Below are 24477 nucleotides of genomic sequence, written 5' to 3' on the forward strand. Positions count from 1 at the left end.
GGAAACTGCCCGTTGCTTGCACAACTTTGACCTCACATGTTAAAAAGGTATGTTTGCTCAACGGAGATTGCGGAGCGAACTCCCACACATGCGGCTCTCATCTGACACAAGCACACACAACAATGTTTAATGGACGAGTGTTCATATGCACGTGAGCTTGTGTTTTTGCTCTAAATGAGTGATGTGTTATATTTAACCGCAAACCTTAACGTCATCAGACCAGTCTAGTGCATACTGGCCTCTAATATATAAAATACCCATACTATATTGAAGTCTATCACTGAGAACCTTAACGGAAGAAGAAACGGTTAAAACTGGGGATAAACATGTGACACACTTTCTGTTTGCCATGTGTTGTGTTTTAAGACTTCCCACCAAACTCTGAGACTGGGTGACTTACAAATGAAACTCTTTGTTGAAACTTATCTGAGTCAAATACAAAGGCTTCTCTCTAGAAGCTAATCTAAATCCTGGATAAGGCCTCTGCGTGGCCTTGTACACTGGTGTTTTTGTAGCACGCGACAATGTGTGGACCGTGGAAGCAGGAATTTAAACGTAGCAGTGCAGAATATTTGTTTAAGCAGAGAACATCTCTTATACTACACACCCACGAACTGATTTCTAAAGACAGTCAAACCAAAAAAGAGGTAAAAGATGGACAGGAGGGTCATGTCTCCTTTAATAATAATCAGTTAGAAGCAGTGAATTATCTGTTTTCGTCAATTATAAAGAAATTGACCTTCTACATGAAAAGTCACGGCCCTTGAATGCAGCGGCGTCAGCTCGATACTTTAATTGGATTCCAGTCAGACACATGTGAATTTAAATGAGTCATTCTCACAACAAAGACATATGCAAACGATATATGACTCAGAAAAGTGTCATGGGTCATGTTGGGACCTTGTGCACCTTTATATCAATCAAATATTGATATTCAAAGCTGTTTTCAGTTAAGTAATATTTCATGCTGTGTGTGTAGGGGTTGAAGAAACTAAAGAAACTCAGCTTGTCTGCTCTCCATATTGGAGCTTCTCTTCTCTGTGATGGAACTTGAAACAATAAACCTTTATTTAGAAAATAAAATCTGTCTACAGCTGGGCAGTGTGAGCTACTAATTACATTAGTCTATATGAAATATGCCCAGATTTGTCAACACACCCAGTCTAATGAGGCTTTGGAGCACATCGTTATTGAAATATGCGTGCCTTCACTGAGTGTTGTTTTTATATTGTAACATTTATTACAAACTTCTTAAATCCTAACCCTGGCAAACACCCTCCACATTATAATACTTAAAAACAAAGACCGCAACAACTGAATGGTGTGGAAGGTTACAGTGTGGGGTTAAGTTAAGACATTCATTTTCTGCAGAAGTCTAAATCAGGCATTAGTCGTAGAAATATAGCTACATGGCGCAGACGCAACTGCTGTGATTGGCCTGTTCAGTACTGTTGCATTTCCTGCTATTTTTTGCAGCGGTTTTTCAATTTGTCTGTGAAAGAATAACAATCAACTTTTCAATATAAGGAAAAATAGTCACAACGGACTCTCAAATGTCGGCAGATTCCGACATTAAATTGTTGAAACTCCCGGGATGGATGTGAGGGAATGACAAAAGTCCCATCATGTTTGGTTCCATCATGGCTGAACTGCATAGAAAACACATGGACACAAAAACAACAGTGATCACTCAGAAAGACTCACAAAACAGAACTAAAACAAAAATGTAACTAAAATAAACAAATCTGCTGTAGAAACTGAAATGAAACTGAATTCAAATCAAAATAGAAACAAAAACTCATCAGAAAATACGGAACTATATATAACTGATGACAAGACAAACTCCTTTTGGGACTTTTTAAAAATTAGCTGGCAGAAACAGACACAGCTCCTCTCTAGGGCGTCTCCGGTCTCTTCTGTTCCCCCCCTCCCATCAGGCTGTTAGTTACTATTACCCAGCATGCCATTTGCTGCTTTCATTTTGTAACTGTGCAGAAAGAAATGGTTTATGTTTCGCAAATTAAAATGTCTCATAAAGATATTTTAATCACATGACTGGGAAGAGTCACAAACACAGGTTTCCTATCAACACACCCTCTCATACTACTAGTTACTAATAATGAATTTAAACCACCTAATAAGCCACAAAAGCATCAGTCTTTAAGAAATTCACATCATGCGTAAAATGATGTAAACTGAGAATTTCACATAAAAATGTATTCAGATCTGATAATCACGATGCTTCATGTGTAATTAACACCATATGTAGGAACAAGCAAAACATTTTATTTTTTTAATGAAGTTGTGAAGTTAGACATGATATATAATTATTAAAGCGTGTTTGCATGACTTAGACTTAGACTTAGTCCCCAACCTTTTTTGTGCCACGGACCGGTTTATGCCCAACATTATTTTCACAGACCGGCCTTTAAGGTGATAAATACAACAAAATAAAAACTAGTACCGGTACCGAAAAAAAGAAGATTTATTCATAACACACGTGAAAAGACCCAGGAAAACCGAGTTAACAATAAAAACGATAACAAAATAACGCTGAAAACCGATAAAAACCCTGAAAACCATACATTTCACACCTCAACTCTCATGGCCCGGTAACAAACGACTCACGGGTCCAAGGCCCGGGGGTTGGGGACCGCTGACTTAGACCAGAGAGTGTCTAACTCAGTTTCACTGGAGGTCAGACACTGACATGCTTTAATTCACTGAAAATATTCAGTGACGTACAGTCTGGTCCACATAAAGAACTCATGAAGCAACATAATGAATGCAACAAGCTGCTTACCACACAGCCAACTCACATCTATCATCTATTCACAAGCTTGAATGTGACAGATACTGGCAGTAAAGTGCATTCAACGTCAGAAAATACATCTGGATGTTCAGAGAAAATAATAAAGTCTCAGTTTCATTCTTGCAGATATTTCTACAAATCTCACAAAAATGTAAAATAGTGGTCTAGTTTAGCTTTTAGCTTGCCTTACAGCCGTAGCTATGAGCTAACATTAAAACAACATGTAAATTTTTGCATCATGACTAAAATTTCCTGACTCAGCTGCTTTTTCTTTGCTGTAACATTTGATCAAAGAAACATTTTGCTGCATTCAAACACCTCTTTTTTAGTTTCAGCTCCCTGTGTGCTTTCACACTAATAACACAAATTATAATTTTTATGGCTGATAGATGCAGAGCTACTCGGGTTTGACGTGCCCACAAAGATAGAAAGCAAAAATCATCACTACAGACTTATTCGTCAAATATCAATAAACCTTTCAGGGAAAGTGTTCCTGTCAGAGCATCAATACGATCTGTATGTCTTAGGAGTCTGCAATGATTGCAGCATAAAGGATACAGAAGCACAGGTGTGAGTGCGTGAGGTGTCATCTTCCTCTTCTACAAAAACATCAACAAACAGGCGGCTGTTTTCCACGTCAAAACATAACTTAAAACCACTCTGGTTTGTTTTTGTGGATGTTACGTTGGCCTGTTATGCCTGCATAGGGCATGTATGAAGTGCAATCACATTACCGCTGACAGAATAAACGATGAACAAGCACAGAAACAGCAGGTGTGAGGTGTTTATTACCAAATAATGTCATTAAATTCTTTTTTTCTCATTCCCTGTAACCTTCATTCAAAAATCATCTAACGTTTTAGCAACAGATGCGCAGGTAAATTGCACATGTTCAGAAACATAATCTAAAGTTAGTACAATATACTAAACACAACATTTTAATCTCCTAACCCTTATGAAATAAGACAAGCACAGCTATAAAAATGTAAAGATTTACTTTTCCAACTACAGTGTGAATAAGAGGTGCAGCTAGTTTTAGAATGAGCTGAGTTTTTAAGCAGTGGCATATTTAAATTTAAAACACGTACTGTATTTTGTAACATTTTACCTTTGCTTCATTATTCATTTCATTTTTGCATTTTTTTTTTTTGCATTTTTTTGCATTTCAGTTCAAAAGAGTCCAGAGACTGTGTGAGTTGCGCAGAATATTTAGCTTTCATACTGTTATATAATGTGGAGTAAATTATGCAGGCTATAGAAGTCCACAGTTGTGACATTATTTCCTGGCGAGCCTCTTTTCCCGTAGTAAGATCAGGTGTATTTTTGACTTTCAGACTTGCAGCTGTGAAATTATGGAATAAAGAACGGCCGGCAAAAAAAAAAAAGGTAAACCTATCATTATTTTATTTGAAAGGGTTGTTTTTAGTACATGGATGAAAATTGTCAGCCGATTGCTCCCTGAAATCACTGACTGCAAATTGAACATATTAAGCTTTACTGTGTTTCCTCCCTTGAGATGCTCTGCAGGCCTTCACTGCGACTGCCTTCAGTTGGGTCTCTCTGCATTCAGTCTTGTCTTCAGTAACTGAAAAGCATGCTTTGTTGGGTTTGAGATCAGGTGACTGACTTGGCCTTTGAAGAATATCCCATTTCAAGCAGCCCAAGAGTTTCTGTCCTAAAACTCACTCTTGCTGTTCTCTAGCTGAGAGTATAGCATCCTGCTACTTTATCAGCAGTCAGAATAAACCCCAGTGACCCGGTTCCCCTGGCAGCCATACATATCTGCATTATATCACTTCCTCCACTATGATGCGGTATGTTCGGATTAAGAGTCGTTTCTCTCCCTTTCCAAACTTTCCTCTTCCCATAATTCTGTTGAAAGTTCATCTCAGTTTCATCTGTCCAGTGGTTAGCACCTTCCTCTAAAACACCTGTATCTCCATTCATGAAGGCGTCTTTCGATTGCAGATTTTGAAACCTTGACATTTCCCTGAGAGTGTTCTTGACTTGATTGGATGCTATTTTTTGGAACTGCGTGCACTTTAATGCGTGCACTTTAATGCGTGCACTTTAATTGTTTTTTGTGGCCTTTCGGACCTTGTAGTGTTGCTGAGCCAGTCCATTCATTCTTTTTAAGAATGTACCAGATTCTTGGTGTGGCCACTCGTAAAGTTTTTGTTTTGATTTTGTTGTCGTCCTAATGATGACCTCGCACATTTGCACTTGCACCTTATCTCTTTAGACTTTGAATTTAAAATTAGAATGAAAAACTCTTAAATAAAAATTTGATGTCTGGAATCAACTTGAAATATTATATCTGCTTCATTTGCCATGAAATAACAAGGGTGCAGGCTTCACCTGGCCCTGAAACTGCTTGTCAGTCAATTGTCCAACAGTTTTTGAGCCATGAGAAGAGATGCTAATGATATGTTGGCATGAAAATCAAAGGGAAAGACAGGCTTAAGTTGATTTTGACAGGTATCTCCGTGCATTACTTGACGTGCAAGAAGGATCTGACAGCTAAGTAAACAAGTGAATTAATTTCCCTCCTGCAGTAAGTTGGCACTTTCATTAATTAGTATGAGGAAACTTTGCAGACAATAATAAATGCTTTGCATGGGTTGAATTGCTTAAACAATCACGCAATGAAATGCAAACAACAGGTTTTGTGATCTGAGGGTTAAGAACAGAGCGAATGTTCTACTGAGTAGCAGAAAGCATCACATGATCACATGAGTCATCCTGTTATTAGCAAGTGAGCACGAACATATGTGGCACATGCCAGGGCACAACGCTTGCTTCTTATGGTGAAGGCTCCTGGCAGCTCCACTGTGGCGTGGGGTTGTATTTTCCTGGCATGGTTCAGGTTCATAAAACCCCCGAGGGCCGGAGATTGATGCCAAAAGGAAGTCGTCCTTAGCGAATATGTTCAGGAAATGGTGGAGGATCAGTCAGTCATTTTTCAGTAGGATACAGCCGAGTGAGACCATATATCACAGCCTGTTAATGCAGCAAATGCCACCTCACTGCCGTTTTAAAATATTTGGTATTAAGATGAATGTTTGGTGTATTGTTTGCAGCCTCAGGCTCAAGACTTGGGTGCCAGCTACCGTGGTACTGTGGGTGCCTCTGCTACCAATCAAGTCGATGACTAGAGCATACATATAAAATGTTAATCAAATTTGTACCACAGTGAGGTTTTACATCTATCTGCTCTCTGTTTTTTAGTAAAGAGTAAATTATTCACTAAAATGTCTCCCACTCTCAGACGCTGAATTTTTAAATAAATGTTTAAAAAAGTTCTTAAACACGGGCTGTATGGGGTTATTCGCATTAAACTGCTTTTTGATGTGTTTGCAATAGAAAAGCAGCTCAATCAGGGCCACAGTAGGACCAAATAACATTGTTATTTCACTCTACACTCATTTATATTTAAACGGGTGCAGAGAACAACATACTTACTGTACCTTCATACAACATCGAGAACCGAGCACACACTAGTGCAAGCATCAGTGACATCACCTAGGGCAGCGGTCCCCAACCTTTTTTGCGCCACGGACCGGTTTATGCCCGACAATATTTTCACGGACCGGCCTTTAAGGTGTCGTGGATAAATACAACAAAATAAAACTAGTACCGGCACTGAAAAAAAGAAGATTTATTCATAACACACGTGAAAAGACCCAGGAAAACCGAGTTAACGATAAAAACAATAACAAAATAACGCTGAAAACCAATAAAACCCCTGAAAATCATACATTTCACACCTCAACTCTCGCGGCCCGGTACCAAACGACTCACGGACCGGTACCAGTCCGAGGCCCGGGGTTTGGGGACCGCTGACGTAGGGCCATGATTATATCAGAAGCAGTGTGAAAGGAAGAGATGGGTTGCAAAGTTGCTTGCAGGTGCACAGCAACTATGGGCAGACTAAAGCAGCTTTAGTAGTGTATAAGAGGATAAAGAGATCAACTTTAGCATTGGGATATTAGTTGATATGCCAAGATTGTCTGACTGAACTAACTAAAGATCGTGCTTTGCCACCCCACATGTACTGCCAGCAGTCATGCATGACTAAACGATGTAAGGCCTATATGGGGCATCATCCCATCTATAAAGGCTATATTTTTTAAAACAATAGAAAGAAGCCTCTGGTATATTTTAAAATAGATGTCTGAATATAAAGTTTTCCATACAAAACTTACAATGTCCACAGGTCCTCCATTTGTCCACCTCTGGAGGCCCGGCATATATCCATACAATGGTTAAACTTGTCCCATATTTCTGCGAACATGACTTGCGCTACCTACCAGCAACCATGTGAAACTCATGAATCCCCTCTTGCTAACAGTGCATGTCTCGATTGTTATCAGTGAATGGCTGTGGAATAAAAGCACAAATCAGACGATGATTCTTTTGGATACACCCTGTATAATCAAGGAGATTTTTATCTGTTTATTTTATTAGGGTATAAACTATACAAGCCTTGGTGAACCCACGTTTGACGCTGCTGAGCTGCAGGTTTAAATCTTTGCATTGCTGGCTGTTGATTGATTGATTTTCTTTTTTTCCCCCGTATCATTAACCAACACAAAGCCTGACTTTTAGATCGTAACACGGCACTTTTAGTGGGGATTTTGCCTGTTGTGTTAATTCACCTTAACCTTTTTAATGCCAGTTCATGTCATGCTGTTTCCATGACAGAGGTGGGTATTGTTTAATACCTTCCTCTGAGTGCACAGAAGCAATTAGCAGTGGCGGCTTTGGCTTTGAAAGCATATGCTTTGCAACTGTGAAGTTACTCTCAGAATAGCATGTTTATTTATTTTTTTGCTTTTTGACCCTCCACATCTGACCGGAATCTGGCACCCTTGTATTTTTGCACTGTGGCTTCATGCTAGCAAGTAGGCTGTGAAGGAGTAACACTAGGTGTGATGTCTAATTAGGTTGTGGCCACAAGTGTAATACATGGTGCTCAAACATATTTAGCTTATAGAGTCATTTAAGACGTTTTTTTGCTGTGTGATTCATGGATAATTTACTCTTTAATGCTGTGTCACTTTGCCTACTGAGACAGAAATCTATTATCTGCTGGAGATTAGTCGTGTTTGCATTGCCTTTGCCTGTAACTTGCCATGCTGCAATTCAAAAATTAGTAATTAGTGTATTGACTAGATCTAATAGGCCCATCAGTGTTTTAGGAGCTGCCGTGTAGCATCAAGTGAGTCACGACCACTCTGCAGTCATCTGTTGTTTGTCCTATCTTAATCATTTTTTTCATATTATCTTTTATTTTAGTACTGCTTCAAGTCTTCTTCTTTTTTTTTCAAGATTATATAACTGCTGGTGCTTTTTCCGCCAATAATTGAACTGATGCAGTAATTTTTTTCCCTCCCATATAAGCTGTCAATAAAAAATGTCTACCGCCCCATTTGAAGGGAAAAGTTATTTTTGCACCCAGTGAACAGAAACTGGGACAGAAGAGGAAAAACAGGACTTTCACAGCATTAAATGGGTCACCTTGAGTGGAACACTTGCCTATGTGGTCCTATTAGGAGCCAGAGAGAGAGAGAGAAAGACAGAGAGAGATGTAGAGGGGACACATGTTTCCTGTCTGAATGTTAAAGTTGTAACTGTCCCCTGATAGATGGAGGCTATTTAAAGTATAAATCTGAAGCTTTGTCAAACGCAGACCGCCAGGCTCGGCCCACCTGTTGGTGCAGCCTTTTGTGTGCGCACGTCCTGGATATGGGCTTTTTCTTTTTGTCACGTGTTTATACATTACAGAGCTCAACGTGCACAGAAAGCACTACCTGGCTTCAGTCGACTCTAACATGCAGTTTAGTTTTAGTGAATCATTTACCTAAAGTTTCTTTTAGCTTTTGCCTTGACCCCATTTATTCAGTCATTGCCCAGCCCTGCACAAACACTTTTCACTAGTACCGTAAAGCAAGCCAACCCAGTTTACTTTGCAAGAGTGCATGTTAGGATTAAATTCACTTATTATTTATTTAAATAGTGCCAGATCAGCTGTCATTTTAAAGTGCTGCATAATGTTAGGTGAACACCCTACAACATTCAGAGTTTCCCACAGGATTGCATTGTGGCAGTATCAAAGCGGAGGGGGCATATGCACTCGCAAGCACTCATTTAGCAACAAATGAACCTTCAAACTAAAAGCGAGCAGATTGTGTAACAGTGACGTTATTGTCTTGGGCAAATGGAAAGTACTAATATATCACAAATAAGGCCCACGTAAAGCCACTAATGTCGCAGAGAGCAAGCGTTTGGTGACAGTGGGGAGGAAGAACTCCATTTTAACAGGACGATACCTCTGGAAGAACCCAGCACAGGTAGGAGCATCTATCAACCTCAAACAGCTGAGGTAAGAGAGAAGAGGAACATACAGAAGTGAAAAGAGGAAGAGAGATGCTCAGTGTATCATAGGATGTGCACCAGCAATTTGAGACAATAGCAGGATGATTGAGTAATAGTTCTGGGTCACCTGATTCAGCCCTCATTATAAGCTCTGTCGAAAAGGAAAGTTTTAATTTTAAAAGGAAACATTTCTATGCTTCTTTCACTTTATGGTAACATGTTTAATCCAACTGAGGCTATGCAAAAGCTTTATTTACACTACTGCATTGACTCCTTGTTCAAGTGGAGGCCATTTTTTCACTTTTGACCTGGTTTCTCTGCTTTGCTCTCCGATTGCAGGTGAAACTGTGCATGTTGGACTTCGTGCTCATAAATACTGAACAGCAGGTTATTTTACTGAAACTCAGAAAGGAGACAAGGCTTTAGAGCTATCAGAGTCTAAACACATATTTCAAAGCTGTAAAAATAAAACAAAAACAAAACAAAAACAGTAAATGTCTTCACTGGCAGAAGGCACAATGATAATGCCAAGGACAATCTTACATTTTATTTCATAGAACCATTATCCTGCAGCTAACCTTAATCCAATTCAATTTATGCAGCACCAATTCACATCGACAGTCACCTCATTGCTTTCTATTGTAAAGTAAAAACAACAGAATATTAGAAAGAAAACCTCAATGATCTACCAATCCCCTTTGAGCAGCACTTGGTGACAGTGGGGAGGGAAAACTCCCCACTTTTAAGGAAAAACTTCCTTAACAAGAAGAAAACTAACAGACCCAGGTTCAGCGAGGGTCAGAGATCTGCTGTGTTTGGGGTGTGATGGAAAAGAAGACAGCATAAAGTGTCCTAGGACTCCTCGGGTTATTCTACCTACACCATATATTACTACCAAACAGACCAATCAGAGCTGGTGAAATCTCCAACAGTGCGACATGTCAATGCACCTCTACAACGAGGTCTTTAAAATATGATGGAGACTTATCCTTCAGGAGTTTGAATGTGAGAAGAAAGATTGAACTTCTAAATGAAGAGAAACTAATTTGGGAGAAATATCACATCTAATTTCAGTCACTTTCAGCGTTTTGGATCAGCTAAAGGCTGTATAAGGATTTGTGGGACTGATGTTGCAGTTTAAAATGAAGAAAGAGGATTGATTGACACTTTTAGCGTAGGTCCTTCTTACTTTTTTATGCCTTTTAGATAGTCCATAGGAGTTATCTCCAGGGACATGAGGGGCTATCATTGAACATCACCTAGAGTCTCCTGCATTGTCTGAAGTGCTGGCTCAGCAGCCTTCTGTACAGAGGTGCTCACTGGGCCAAAGAAGGAAAACTCTTTACTCTTTGTACAATATCGATAGTTCTGTTGGGGCAAAATTAAAGCTGCAACCTATACATTTTGCACCAGCCTCTTGCTTTGGGGTCATTTTTCTGCTACCATTGAACATTTTATTGGCTTTGCACTTGGAGCATTTATCATCACGGAGAACTACAGAGCCGTTATTACCAAATCTCACAGCCTGGCGGTTCACGTTTGATCTCCTTGTTTGGACAGTTGAGCATGGGATCTTGACACTAATAATATGACGCTTTACAAGCCTGTGACACAAAACCAATGCCCCTAATGCTGGGTTCAGTGTTGTAGTTTGCCACAGAAGATCGGCAGCAAACACTTCAAACCAGATGGAAAAATGATGCACAAAGTAACACGGCAGAGTTATGACTGCATCCTCCACTGACTAATTGTGGAAAACACAGGAGATGACTGATTTAATCAAGATTATAAACGATGAATAACTTAATTTAATTTGATGTCTTTTATCATTTCCAGTGGGTGAGATTTGCATAGTTACAAAACCAATTTATCAGTGTCTGGAAGTGAAAAATAATCCCACAGTGTGAGCTTTAATCACAACCAAAGCGACATCACAGGCGCCGTATATTTCCAGATGTTTTTAAAGTCGAAACAAACAACTGCTGCATTTCTGGTTCGGGTGTGGCCAGAAATTAAAAGTAAACAAAAGCTGGTGATCTTCTGTTTTTATGGGCCGATGATTTTTTTATTTTTTTTTTTAGTAACCGTATAAACAATGAAAGATGGTGGATTGGCCAGATGCTGGCAGATGTGTAAAAATAACTCAGTTGTTTGGTGGCGGATATGGTGGATCTGCCACAAGAGGCCAGGTGGATGAGGGAAAGGGGGGGCAGGAGGAGAGAACCCAGGCGGTCGCCGGTCCGAGTGTCAGGTGAACTGAACTTCAGGTAAGAAGTTATGACCTGCAGTCTGTCTGGGTCAGATATAAACCAAGTTTAGGTGCAGTTTATTTTTGTTGTACTGAGTTTTTACAGTCAGTTATAATAACTCGTACTGTGTACTAGCTAGCATGACAGAGTTTCTATACAGCTGGGTGGGTGCTATGGTATTACTGATAGTGAACTTTATTTTATTCACAAGGTTGGTTAGTAAAGTTGCCAACCATGCCATAAAAAACGGAATCGTCCCATATTCAGAGAAAATATTACGTGTTTGGTATTGAGCTAAAAAGGAACATAGTTTGTCCCAGACTTCAGCTAGCATGGAAAAAGACACAAAGCTGGATTTATTCTGCGTCTTTATGCTGCAGCCGCCTCTTCTTCTCTCATTCAATCATGAAACTGATCATTGATCAGCTGATCAGCTGATCTCTCTTGTTTGTTTATCGCAGACTTTGCGCCAGAAAGAGGAAACCAGCAGATGTTGCGCTAAACAACAGCAGCACGTTTAAGTTTGATCAGCTGTTGTTAGAATTTATTTAATATTAATTTCTAGTATCAGTTGATGTTTGCTGGAGCCACAGCCGTAAAAGCTGCTGGTCATGATATCGGTTTGGATATGTGGTGAGAGGGAAACATGAAGATAAAACCAGGAGATGTCCTTACTGAATCATCAGAGCTGAACAGGTGATGGAGAAACAGGTTTACCTTTTTAGGTGACATGAATGAGTTGAAGGGAAGTTATGAACTGTTTCTGAGAGACAAATAACACCAGGATCCTTTTTTTATGTAGCTGACTGTGCAGGGGCGGGTCTAGCAAAGTTTTGCCAGGGGGCCAGGCAGGGCATTAACAGGGAAAGGGGGGCACAAAGAAATACTTTTCTTTCTTATTCTCATTTAAAATGTCTCGCTTTTATTAAATAATTATCTGAATCTTACAACCAAAGTTTTCATCTGATGTACAACGTATAGGAATCATACATATACCAACAAGACTGTACATCACTGTCACAACAGCGTTTGTTTTCATTCAAAGGCTTTATGGCTTTTCCTATAATACCTGGTGGGCCGGTCTATAGTCAAAATGCCCAGGCTGGTTTTTTGTCCCAGTCCAGCCCTGGGCACGACACGCAGTGAACTAATCTGAGAGGGTGCATTAAAAAATAAATAGCCGGGCCAGCAGTGCACATCACAAATTAGCTCGCATAGACACATTAGTTGTGCCGCTTCTTAATGATGGTATCTTAGCTAACAACCCCAACTATCAGATTCAACTTGTAATTGGCTAAAAATCACTTAGCCTACTGGTGAGAGGGACGTTGCTAGCTGTCAGTTTTTTCAAGCGATGTTGAAATTTCCACATTCCAACACTTGAAATGCTTCAGGAGCTCTCCGCTCAGCGCAGCAACTGTTGATATACAGCGTTATTACATTTATTGCTAATGCAATTATATGGCACATTGACTTCTGAGGAAATTTTAGATGGCACTCGTCATCAAAAAGGTTGCCTACCCCTATTATATCCAAAGCCGACCTTTTGTACGCTGCTGTTTTTGGTGATGATCATCATGTTATGGTACCTGGCCTTAGGAAACATCAAACAGGTGTTTGTGCCATCCGGGCAGTGGGAGAGGGACTGTAGTAAATAATCATTTACCCAGCTTGGTTTCTCTCTCACATGAATGAGCTTCACAGTCCATCGCCACATGGGAATTCCTACAAAGCTTAAAATAAAAGGCAGCTCAGAAAGGTTCAAAGCACCCGGTGTTCTGCGCTGATCCCTACAACATTAACACGCTGTCATAATGAACTACAAAACTCTTTTGACTGTTATAATCTGCTCCTGGATGGCTGTTATCAGCTGAGAGATGAGAGCGAGTGCTGTGTATGTGTGCCGGATGTGCCATCACTCTGGCTGCAATTTGTACCTGAAGCAGAAATAACTTGAACTGACTTAAATGACTGATGTGATGCAGTGTGAACTGGAGCAAAGAAAGAGGAAAGTTTGCAGTCATTCGCCGGGTGGTTTAGGTGTTTTTCTGTGGAGGTGGAGATGATGGGAGTGTTCTCTTTGAGGACTCACTTCTGAGACCTTGGGCTGGTGCGATACAGCGCTTCTTCCCTCTGCTGTGGCAAGTGTGTGTTTACTGGCACGCTGCTGTGTCCATGTCAGAGAGTGCAGAAAAACATTTTATATTATCAGAGATGTCAACAATCCTGTTTTCAAAGGGGTGTTTTGAAGACTGGATTTTGGTTGTTTTGCAGGGGGAAATGGGCAGTGGACTCTGGGTGGAACTGAGGTGAGACAAGAAGTAAAATCAACTGAAACACCTACAGATCAAATAAACAGGCCACACATCATTTTAAAGTGGCCCTAAGGTGCTCCCCCCCCCCCCCCCCCCCCCCCCCCCCCCCCCCTTATTTTCTGACTTATACACTCACAGGCCACTTGCTCAACTTCTTACTAATCCAAATATCTCATCAACCATACACATGAAAGCAACTCAGTGCACTTGGGCATGTAGATGTGGTCTTAGTTTTCCACATTCAGTGAGCTTGTTGTCACTGCATACCTTGCTTTTTGATGTACTGATCACAGAGGCAAGGCCAGAAACCTTCACAATTTTTTCGCGATCCAAAAAGTCTCTTTAGCTCTAGAAATACTTGTAATTTTCCATCGATTTTTCACACTTCCTGTGTGGAATGGCAACATCACCAGAAAAAAAGGGTAGCAGTGTATTTTGCAAAGGCATCCAATAAACCAAATTAGACCATTTGGTGGGCAGGTTCTGGCCTTGGTCCACATCTTTGATAGCTGATCTTTAAACTTGCAGCTTCAGAGAGTTTTTTTTTCTACTTTTTGATATTTATGATTTCAAAGTTAGGGGATGTACTTTTTATGATTCATGTGATGACCATCTTATTGGAGTTATTTGCTGGTTTATGTATGTAGTTTTTTTGTGCTGGTTAAAAATAACTGCAAGCTGGTGAGACTTTGACGATGTGTATCTGCTGTATCCTTTAAAGTAATCGCTCACTTTATCTTCAATCCAGGTTCCTTATTTATATGAGAGTTGAGTGATGAAGAAGATTAAACGTTATCTTTTTCGTTTCGCTGTCATGAAAGGGGAAATATACAACAATCAAAATCTAAAGGAAAACAAACCCCAAAAATGTCCCACATTAGAATCAGCAGATTGTTTTAAACAGTGGCATCGGTCCAGACTCTCACCATCTGTCCATCCCTGCATGCAGTTTAAGCTTCTGATTTTCTGCGTCCTGATGTTTTGAACTGAATGTGTAGCTTCTGATCAGGTCTAATTTCCTCCATTAGTGATCAAGGTTCACACATGAGAAAGGTTGTTTGGTCTCTGCTGCTCGCCGTCTTCCTTCACTCAGGCTGTCTTGCTCTGACCCCGCTGTGAGTCATCTTGCATTTCTCGATGCTGGCAGGAGTGCTGGCTGTTCGCTCTGATCCATGCTGTAGTGGTGCGACGCTGCCTTTGGCTTTCTGAAGGAGGGGTGGGTGGGGGGGAACTGGAGCACAGCTCTGAGCCATAGGCAGAAATACCAGGCCTAACTAGGACATGTCAAAAAACGGGGCTAGTGGCGGGGTGTCTCTCTCGCAGAGAACTTCCTGAAGGGATGACAGGAAGTATCTTGCCGTTGATGAGTTTCGAATTTCTTCTTCTGCTCCACTTATTGTTGATCATTTTGCACCTTGTACCTTTTAACAAATAACACAGATGCTTTTTAGAATTATTGAGCTTTAAAGTTTTGCAGGTGCACTGGTTCTGTTAGTGCTGCACTTCAACAGTGACTCATTCTCCCAGTTTTTTCTATGGTATGACCCCTTATTACAAAGCAAAGCCTAGTCATCAAGCGTCTGATTTGCCCATCGCACTAGAGCTGCAGATAATGATTCATTTACAATTTTTCTATGGACCTTCTCTGCTTTTCTTTATTTTCTGTCATATATATGCTGTTAAAATGGAGACTGTTCATATAAAGCATGGCCAGAGTTTGAATAATTTGGTCAGTGTCTGTACAAGTAATCACTGTGATCTAAAAGCTCAGATTTTGCGCAGCTCTAAATGCTTTTTCTGACATCACAGAAAGTTGATATGCCCAATATCCTCCTGAGAACCGAGGAAACAAGTATTTTTCAGTTACATTTTTTGTGATGTCTTGCCTATTTGCAGCTAAAAGAGGCCACCCAAACACATGAGATGTCCTTGGCCAGGATGTCTTCTTTTGACCTCAACGGTGGTTAATAGGGTAGCTCAAATAAGTCAAAAGATACAGACCAAAAACAAATGTCCATTAAGAGGACATAAATGAATAGGCTGGTTGTCACGAGGATATGGTCATCTCAAAATAGACAAATGTCTCGCTTATTAATCACTCAAGGGAGCACTCTTGTATATGAATCCTGTTTATTGATTTCATTTGCTTACATTTCAACTAGTAAACTTGGTGTAATTTGAGATTAGATACATATAATCAGATTAAATAACATTGTAACCTCTCAGATCCACATCGTGACCCTTTCTGGATGTCCTGAGCCCCATGTGAGCCTTTTTGCAACTAGTTTTTCTGTTTTTGGGTGCTAACAAGCTCAGTTAGCACAGTGCAGACTATCATAGACCGAATGGCCCATTTTCCATTCTGGCCTCTACAACATCTCCCTGCACACTCTCACCCCGCTACACTAAGTGCTGCTCCAAACCAACAAATCTTCCCCTTTAAAGTAGGTTACAGAGCCCTTCTACCTTGAGTCTGCGCTGATGCAGGTGTACTAACCTCACTTTGTGAAGGGGTAGGACCTTTTTTATGTCCCATATGCAGGAAACCGCATGCACCAGTGAAGGAGATCTTTGTGATTATACCAGGACTGTTAGAGTAATGAAGATAATTGATGGGTTTGGACACAGTTTTTGAAAAATGCTTCACACATTATTATTATTTTTTTATGTTTTTGTTATAAATTCTGATATTAAAGACCAAAATGAAGATAAAACTTAAGGCAAATGGGAGCATTTAAGAAATTGTCGGTGATAATGGAGCAAATTTCCATTAATGATTGACAAGCTCTTTATACCTTTATACTGGCATCATGATCTGATAGCAGTATAAATCTCTGAAGATGTTGATTATAAGTTCCTGTTTCTGTCTGAGAAAGTTGAGGGTGTCTTAAAGCTTGCATGCAACATATGCATTAAAGAACGTTGAAGGCAAAGGTTATCACAAAGAAAGAAACTGACCTCTATCAAGCTATACAAATGTTCATTTAATTGGTTGAGGTGTGTATTTTAATATGAGGGTCTATGGCAGACTTGGGCAATTAATTTTCCCACGGGGGCACATGAGGAATGGACTGTTGTGGAGTCCTGGTCCACAACAGTTCAGTTTTATGAAGTGAGAGATACCTAGCTTAAAGTCAGAGTCAATGTCAGACAGGACAGGGTATCTGGATTTGTTAAACTTCATCACTGAGAATGTTGATTCACATATGATGGTAGATCCAATGAGAACATCTTCTAATCTTTAGCACTGGCATACAAAACAGCTCCCGGTGTATAAGAATATAAATGCCTATTTCACTTCTGGGTTCTTTTTAGTCACTTGATCTTGTATCTTTTTCAAAAGTCCACCATTTTTCTGTGTCAGATTTGGACAAAGTCCAGTTTTTCCCATTTCAGCTCAAGCCTTTCCAAGCAAGCACTTACCTCCATGAACAAATCATTCCCTGTCGTAGTCCCTTTCACTGAGTGCATTGCTGCCAGCTCCTCCAAAATCTCCAACTCTGTCTTCATCCCGCTTACAAAGATGAGTAACTGGGCAGATATCATGACTCTCATCCAGAGCCGAGTAGCCATCGGCTCATTGTCAAACACTTCTTTTTTTCTCAGGGCATATCAGCTCAGGAAAGTTGACCAAACACTCTAATAAACTCCCCAGCAGAGATTGGCTCACTTACTTTGGTTTATAATTTTTGTGGGAAATAACAAAGCTGGTCTTGACTGCTCCATCCTTGGATGTGTAAAAAGTCATGTTGATTTTGCGGCTTTCCTTGCAAACGTTCAGATGTCCGTTCTCACTTTTTTCCAGCTTCAAAGTTGCTGCTTGAAACACACAGTTTCAGGTTCAAAGCAATATCCCCATCCTGCATGCTAACGTGAATGCTACTGATATTTAATTAGGCATGCTTTTTGTAGATTTGGACTTGAACATCTGTTTGTGTTGCTGATTAAATAATTTATATACTTTCAGCCACAGTCCCCACAGCTGAATGCAAAAATGTGTTATTCTCACTGCTGAACACAGTAGTAAAGGCAGCAGCAGTAACACTAATATTCATGATTTCAGTCAGCCTCACTGTTGTGTTTTTCCACTGTCGTGATGTAATGACAGGATTGATTTCTGTGTTTTTGCTGCAGGACACCAATGAAATTGTGGCCATTAAGAAATTCAAGGACAGCGAAGGTAAGAGGGCTCTTCTCTCCCGATGGGCAGGCCTCATCAGAGAGCACTTATGATTTCTATTGTAATGCAGGCTGTCCCCTTCCTTTATTTCTACTGGCCTGCTGCATCCCATATCTATCACAACATGGCAGCTCAGTGTGATCCTCATTTCCTGTCTGTCTCACCTCCACGCAGAAAATGAAGAGGTCAAAGAAACGACCCTGCGGGAGCTCAAAATGCTCCGCACCCTCAAGCAGGAGAATATTGTTGAGCTGAAAGAAGCCTTCCGCCGAAGAGGGAAGCTGTACCTTGTTTTCGAATATGTGGAGAAGGTAGGTTTCCTCCACAGGCCGATACCTGCGCTGACTCTGGTGTTATTCTCACCCGTCGCCTGTAGCAGAACAAGTTCAGCACACTCTTGTCTTCTTCTGGCTTCACTTACCGTAACATCAACAGAACGATGAATGAAGGTGGTTATTAGCTCAATAATTCAATCCAGGGTTTTCTCAACCTCGCTGTGAAAGAGATAACAATGGCAGCATATGACCAATGACAAACAAAGGGAGGTATAGTGGCAACAGAGCAGGATATTTTCCAAAATAACAGCAAACTATAATATTTGAAAAAATACAAAGAGGTTAAACACATAATAGAGGATGAAAGCAACAGAGCTGCAGCAGCCAAAGCAGCAGCGGGCGAGTTTGTGTGATAGGGAAAGGCTGTAGAGCACTGTGGTATTAAAACACCCGGTCTGATTGTGTAGGACTAGTAAAGGTACAAGTAAAGAACAACCAGAAGAAACATCATTCAAACCTGTAAGTTGCTCAAAATCCAAATTTCAAGTTGGCCAGCAAATATGAGGCTTAGCTTATCACTAAATTAAGTTCTATTCAACATTATAATTGTTTAAAATTGTATAAAAAAAATACAAAATCAGGTAAAAAGCAGAAAAAAGGACCTCGTCTTCAAAATAAAAGACTTTAGACCAGAGCTATTAAACGCATTATAGCTTCAGATATGGCAGCCCGAAGCAGTCAACGCATTGTTCTCACTTAACGAACCTTCTATTCACAAAATAGATAATTAAAAAATAGGTATTGTTTCTCAAATATGAACCATTTTTCTCCAACAGAAAAAAAACAGACTTTTGTCACACTTTAAAAAGCATGTCGATCTCTTACCACAAGTACAACCTGCTCCAGAGGTGGTCAGGTCTGGACGGGTCCACCCGACGCTGAAAACTCAGGGTTAAACCTAGAATTCCTTCGCTAAACCCCAAATCCCTCATGATAATAAAGAGCTCAGCTTTGATTTCTTCAACTGTGTCTTTTTTCCCTCTCTCTTTTAGAATATGCTCGAACTGCTCGAGGAGTTACCAAACGGTGTGCCGAGTGAAAAAGCGCGCAGCTACATCTTCCAGCTAATCAAAGCAATTCACTGGTGCCATAAGCATGACATTGTTCACCGAGGTAAGGCGTTTTTCTTAACCTGAACATAGCGTACAGAGTGTTAGTGCGATAGAGGAGAGGCCCCCAGAGCAGGAAGACAAATGCAGCATTATTTTGCTTACACTGGAGAAAAAACATGGTCATTCCATATAAAATCCACCAAACTGGAGAAAATTTCCCACACGAGCCCTTCAGAATCACCTGATTTCCATAGTGTAGTGATTTACATGTGTGTCTAACAAGCAAAAGGTCCCTGGTTTGAGCCCATGAGAAGACACAAATACCTTTGGGGTTGCATCAGGAAAAGCATCTGGTGTAAAAATCTGTGGCAAACCCTTATGAATAGGGTACGCTGATAGTGCTCTTTATGTGAGACTGCACAGCACTTTTATTACTTTTCCTCCTATCCCACATCTTGAGACAGTATCCCAAATTTTGACTGTTTCTGCTGGACATGCACATTTCTAAAGTTCAGCTTTCACGTATAAAGTGGGCTTTTTAACCCTCTCGAGGCAGGCGTTGCCGATTTGCAACAGTTAAAAACTAACAACCTGATTACCCCACATACATATTTTATGAGGTTTTTTTTTACTCAGAAGTACCACTGCAGGACTTGGTTGTGCATTAGCAACAAAAAGTTTAATTTGAGCCTGAGAGGGTTAAGCCTTTTTTTTCAGGTTTACCACAAAGAAAATGATGTAGTGGTATGTACAGGGAAATAGAGTTTTTATCCTCTGTGCTAGATTTTTCTGTTTCGTGCAGGAGAAAATGTGGTGTGAAGTGATACAATATTTCTGGCTTACAATATAATTGGCTAAAAATGGCTAAAATTGTCAGATATGGTGGAAAAACCATGTATGAGTGTATGGATGCATGTTTACTGAAACCTAAAGACGGCTAAAGATCTTTTATTAGCAAGAGACTTGGAAATGTTGCATTTAAATGTAATATATTTGACTACCTCTCAGCATTATTAACACGTCTCACTTTGTCCCACGTTCAGTTTGTTGTGATATGGTCACCTTACTCATTAAGAAGAGAGCCGCCAAAAAGAGCTTTGATGCATCATGTAAAATTTTACCTTCTTACTATGAATATTTTCCAAGTGAATAAAGCTGCATCACAATTTGGTGTTTTTTAATTTGTTCAGTCCTCCTGTGTTTTTAAATACAGAAGACTGATATAAAATACATTTGAGAATTGTTAAAACTTTGAGCATCAATATTATGGGATACATCGTAGTCTCTGTAACGTCTAAATATTTTTGGGTCCAGTTTCATGGTTCGTGTCACTGTGTGAGACAGGTGAACTTCCTCTGAGTTTCCTCTTTTCCTCCTGTCTGGCAGCTCCATATTCAACATCCTTGGCCCATTGCATCCTCTGTCCCTCCTCTGCACATGTTCAAACATCTCAAACTATAACTTTGTCTCAAACCCGCTCAGCCTGAGCTGTGCCTCTAATATACTCATTCCATACCTATCAATCCTGGTCAATCCCCATGATATCATAGCATCTTTAGCATTATATCTATCAGCATTATAACTAAGCGATGTATTGTTCACTAGAAGAGCTTTTGGTGAATCAGTGGCAGCAGAGCAGGAAACCAGATGGCCCATGTGAGCTTTTGGCACACTGAGAGCAACAGAGCAGGCATCCAAATGGCCTGTAGTATATCCAGGCACCCATATGACAATGTTATCGAGGGATTCAGTGTATGGGTTATAGTTTTTTTTTCCCCCAATCTGTGCATTTTTGCTGATGAAATTCCATTTCTCTGAAAGGTAATCATTCAAATCGCTCTCTCAATGAAGCAGATGAATGTGTGGTGGCAGAAACTGATGGAAGTGATGTAATAGCGATGATGATAATGATGCCCCTCTCCAGCTTACTCTCCATCTGTGTTCTTCCTCCTCAGACATAAAGCCAGAAAACCTTCTCATCAGCTCCGATGACGTCCTCAAGTTATGTGACTTCGGTGAGCCCCTCTATTCGATCCTCGCGCTGTAAGAAAGGTGCTCAAACAGTCAGAGCTGTGATGTAAAAGGAGTGTTTTCAGCAGATACTATATTTGGCTGAAACCAGTGCTTCAGGAGTGCAGCAGGCAGGCTTCATCCGGTTATCTAAAGCGGTGTGTCCGCCTCCCCTCTCTGCGGCTGGTCATTCTTCTTTCATCTCAATTAATGAAATGTGTTGGGCAACAAGAGCATAATCATGCTTCAGCTCAGTCTGGCGGCACCACAACAGAAGCAGGGGGAAACGTAAAACATGGCGTGGCCAGAATCACACAGGCAATCTGGTGTGAGAGACTGAAGACCTGCTGTTTGCTCTGTGTCAGCCAAAGGCATTGAGAGAAGAGACACGGGCCAAACAGACTCCGCTGTGAAGGTTTACGTCTTGCCGCGTGCAGTCACTTTCACTGTGTGTTGTTTTGATCGGGGAGTTGGAACTCTGAGAAACTGGAAATGAATGGCTGGGTTAATGTAGTAAATGCCCATTTGTGAGGGAAATTTTTCTCCTTGTTTAAACTTGTTTAACCTAATATCATGTATCTATCTATCTATCTATCTATCTATCTATCTATCTATCTATCTATCTATCTATCTATCTATCTATCTATCTATCTATCTATCTATCTGCCAGCTGTCATGAAAAATAAACGGTAAAAATTACCAACTTCATGTTTCTATACTCTAATCTGAATGAGCACACTGGACCTAATTTTAATTAAAATTTCACTGGAATTAATCAAGCATAAGACTCAACCGCTTAAATTAGTTTTTGTCTCCAGGAAGTAAATAACTATAATTTGGCATCTTAATCAATAAATTAAAAATGTTCTTTACTATTTTTTCTTCTTTTTGAAAAACATTGAATTAGAAAATGCATGGACGACAACAATAATTACATTTGAGCAGTAAGAGAATCATTTTGATTAAAAAGCTTGTGCATACTAGTGATACCAGCACAAAAACCATTTTGGTAATTACTAATGCTGTTAATTTAGGACAGCTGTGGTATAAACCTCACATTTGGTGGGGGTCTAATAAATTTCCATTACACCATATATAATGTGGAATGAAGAAGTTTCTTTCAATTAGGATACTTTTTAATATTATTTGATCATAATTAGAAATCCTAGAAGGCAGCTATTTTAATATACAGTAACAGTCATATTATTAAAAAACCCTCAGATTGATTGAAAATAATCTTATTTCCCAGCATGTTGAGCACTGTTCTTGAAATTGATAGGAAAACAAACTAAAACAGGTAAAATAATTGAATAAGCTAAATGCACGAGTGCCAAAGTGCAGACAAGCTGCAAAAAATGTTGAAGATGCACTCACCCTATATCTGTTGGTTATGTGAGTAATTGGCAATAAAACATACCAACATGAATATTAAACTGGAACGTGTCTATATGTACAGTGGGGCAAAAAAGTATTTAGTCAGCCACCGATTGTGCAAGTTCCCCCACTTAAAATGATGACAGAGGTCAGTAATTTGCACCAGAGGTACACTTCAACTGTGAGAGACAGAATGTGAAAAAAAAATCCATGAATTCACATGGTAGGATTTGTAAAGAATTTATTCGTAAATCAGGGTGGAAAATAAGTATTTTGTCACCTCAAACAAGGAAAATCCCTGGCTCTCACAGACCTGTAACGTCTTCTGTAAGAAGCTTTTCTGTCCCCCACTCGTTACCTGTATGAATGGCACCTGTTTGACCTCATCATCTGTATAAAAGACACCTGTCCACAGCCTCAACCAGTCAGACTCCAAACTCCGCCATGGCCAAGACCAAAGAGCTTTCGAAGGACACCAGGAAAAGAATTGTAGACCTGCACCAGACTGGGAAGAGTGAATCTACAATAGGCAAGCAGCTTGGTGTGAAAAAATCAACTGTGGGAGCAATCATCAGAAAATGGAAGACATACAAGACCACTGATAATCTCCCTCGATCTGGGGCTCCACGCAAGATCTCATCCCGTGGGGTCAAAATGATCATGAGAACGGTGAGCAAAGATCCCAGAACCACACGGGGGGACCTGGTGAATGACCTGCAGAGAGCTGGGACCAAAGTAACAAAGGTCACCATCAGTAACACACTACAACGGCAGGGAATCAAATCCCGCAGTGCCAGACGTGTTCCGCTGCTGAAGCCAGTGCATGTCCAGGCCCGTCTGAAGTTTGCCAGAGAGCACATGGATGATAAATGGTAAATGGTAAATGGACTGGTTCTTATATAGCGCTTTTCTACTCTGTCCGAGCACTCAAAGCGCTTTATACAGCTTATTCATTCACCCAATCACACCCATTCACACAAGCACTTCTAAGTTTAAGTGCCGAGTATCTAACATTCGTACACATTCACACTCCGATGGATGCATCGGAGAGCAACATGGGGTTAGTATCTTGCCCAAGGATATTTGGCATGCAGACTGGTGCAGCCGGGGATCGAATCACCGACCTTCTGGTTAGTGGCTGATCCGCTCTGCCACCTGAGCTACAGCCACCCCACCATACAGCAGAGGATTGGGAGAATGTCATGTGGTCAGATGAAACCAAAGTAGAACTTTTTGGTATAAACTCAACTCGTCGTGTTTGGAGGAAGAAGAATACTGAGTTGCATCCCAAGAACACCATACCTACTGTGAAGCATGGGGGTGGAAATCATGCTATGGGGCTGTTTTTCTGCCAAGGGGACAGGACGACTGATCCGTGTTAAGGACAGAATGAATGGGGCCAAGTATCGTGAGATTTTGAGCCAAAACCTCCTTCCATCAGTGAGAACTTTGAAGATGAAACGAGGCTGGGTCTTCCAACATGACAATGATCCAAAACACACCGCCCGGGCAACAAAGGAGTGGCTCCGTAAGAAGCATTTGAAAGTCCTGGAGTGGCCTAGCCAGTCTCCAGACCTCAACCCCATAGAAAATCTGTGGCGGGAGTTGAAAGTCCGTGTTGCTCAGCGACAGCCCCAAAACATCACTGCTCTTGAGAAGATCTGCATGGAGGAATGGGCCAAAATACCAGCTACTGTGTGTGCAAACCTGGTAAAGACCTATAGTAAAGTATAGTTTGACCTCTGTTATTGCCAACAAAGGTTATGTTACAA

At 40.5% G+C, this 24477-nt stretch overlaps 1 protein-coding gene across 7 annotated transcripts in view; it reads left to right on the forward strand.

The window, feature by feature from the left end:
- LOC146491042 (cyclin-dependent kinase-like 5) overlaps positions 1–24477 on the forward strand; it is a 51650-nt gene that overhangs the window by 11188 nt on the left and 15985 nt on the right. For all 7 annotated transcript variants that reach the window (XM_085151710.1, XM_085151712.1, XM_085151711.1 and 4 more), the window contains 4 exons: positions 17889–17934; positions 18109–18245; positions 19262–19382; positions 21277–21336. In XM_085151710.1, coding sequence (XP_085007836.1) covers positions 17889–17934; positions 18109–18245; positions 19262–19382; positions 21277–21336 — 364 coding nt within the window. The remainder of the gene's footprint in view (positions 1–17888; positions 17935–18108; positions 18246–19261; positions 19383–21276; positions 21337–24477) is intronic.

Source organism: Neolamprologus multifasciatus, chromosome 23 (assembly GCF_963576455.1).
Source record: "Neolamprologus multifasciatus chromosome 23, fNeoMul1.2, whole genome shotgun sequence".
Lineage (NCBI taxonomy): Eukaryota > Metazoa > Chordata > Actinopteri > Cichliformes > Cichlidae > Neolamprologus > Neolamprologus multifasciatus.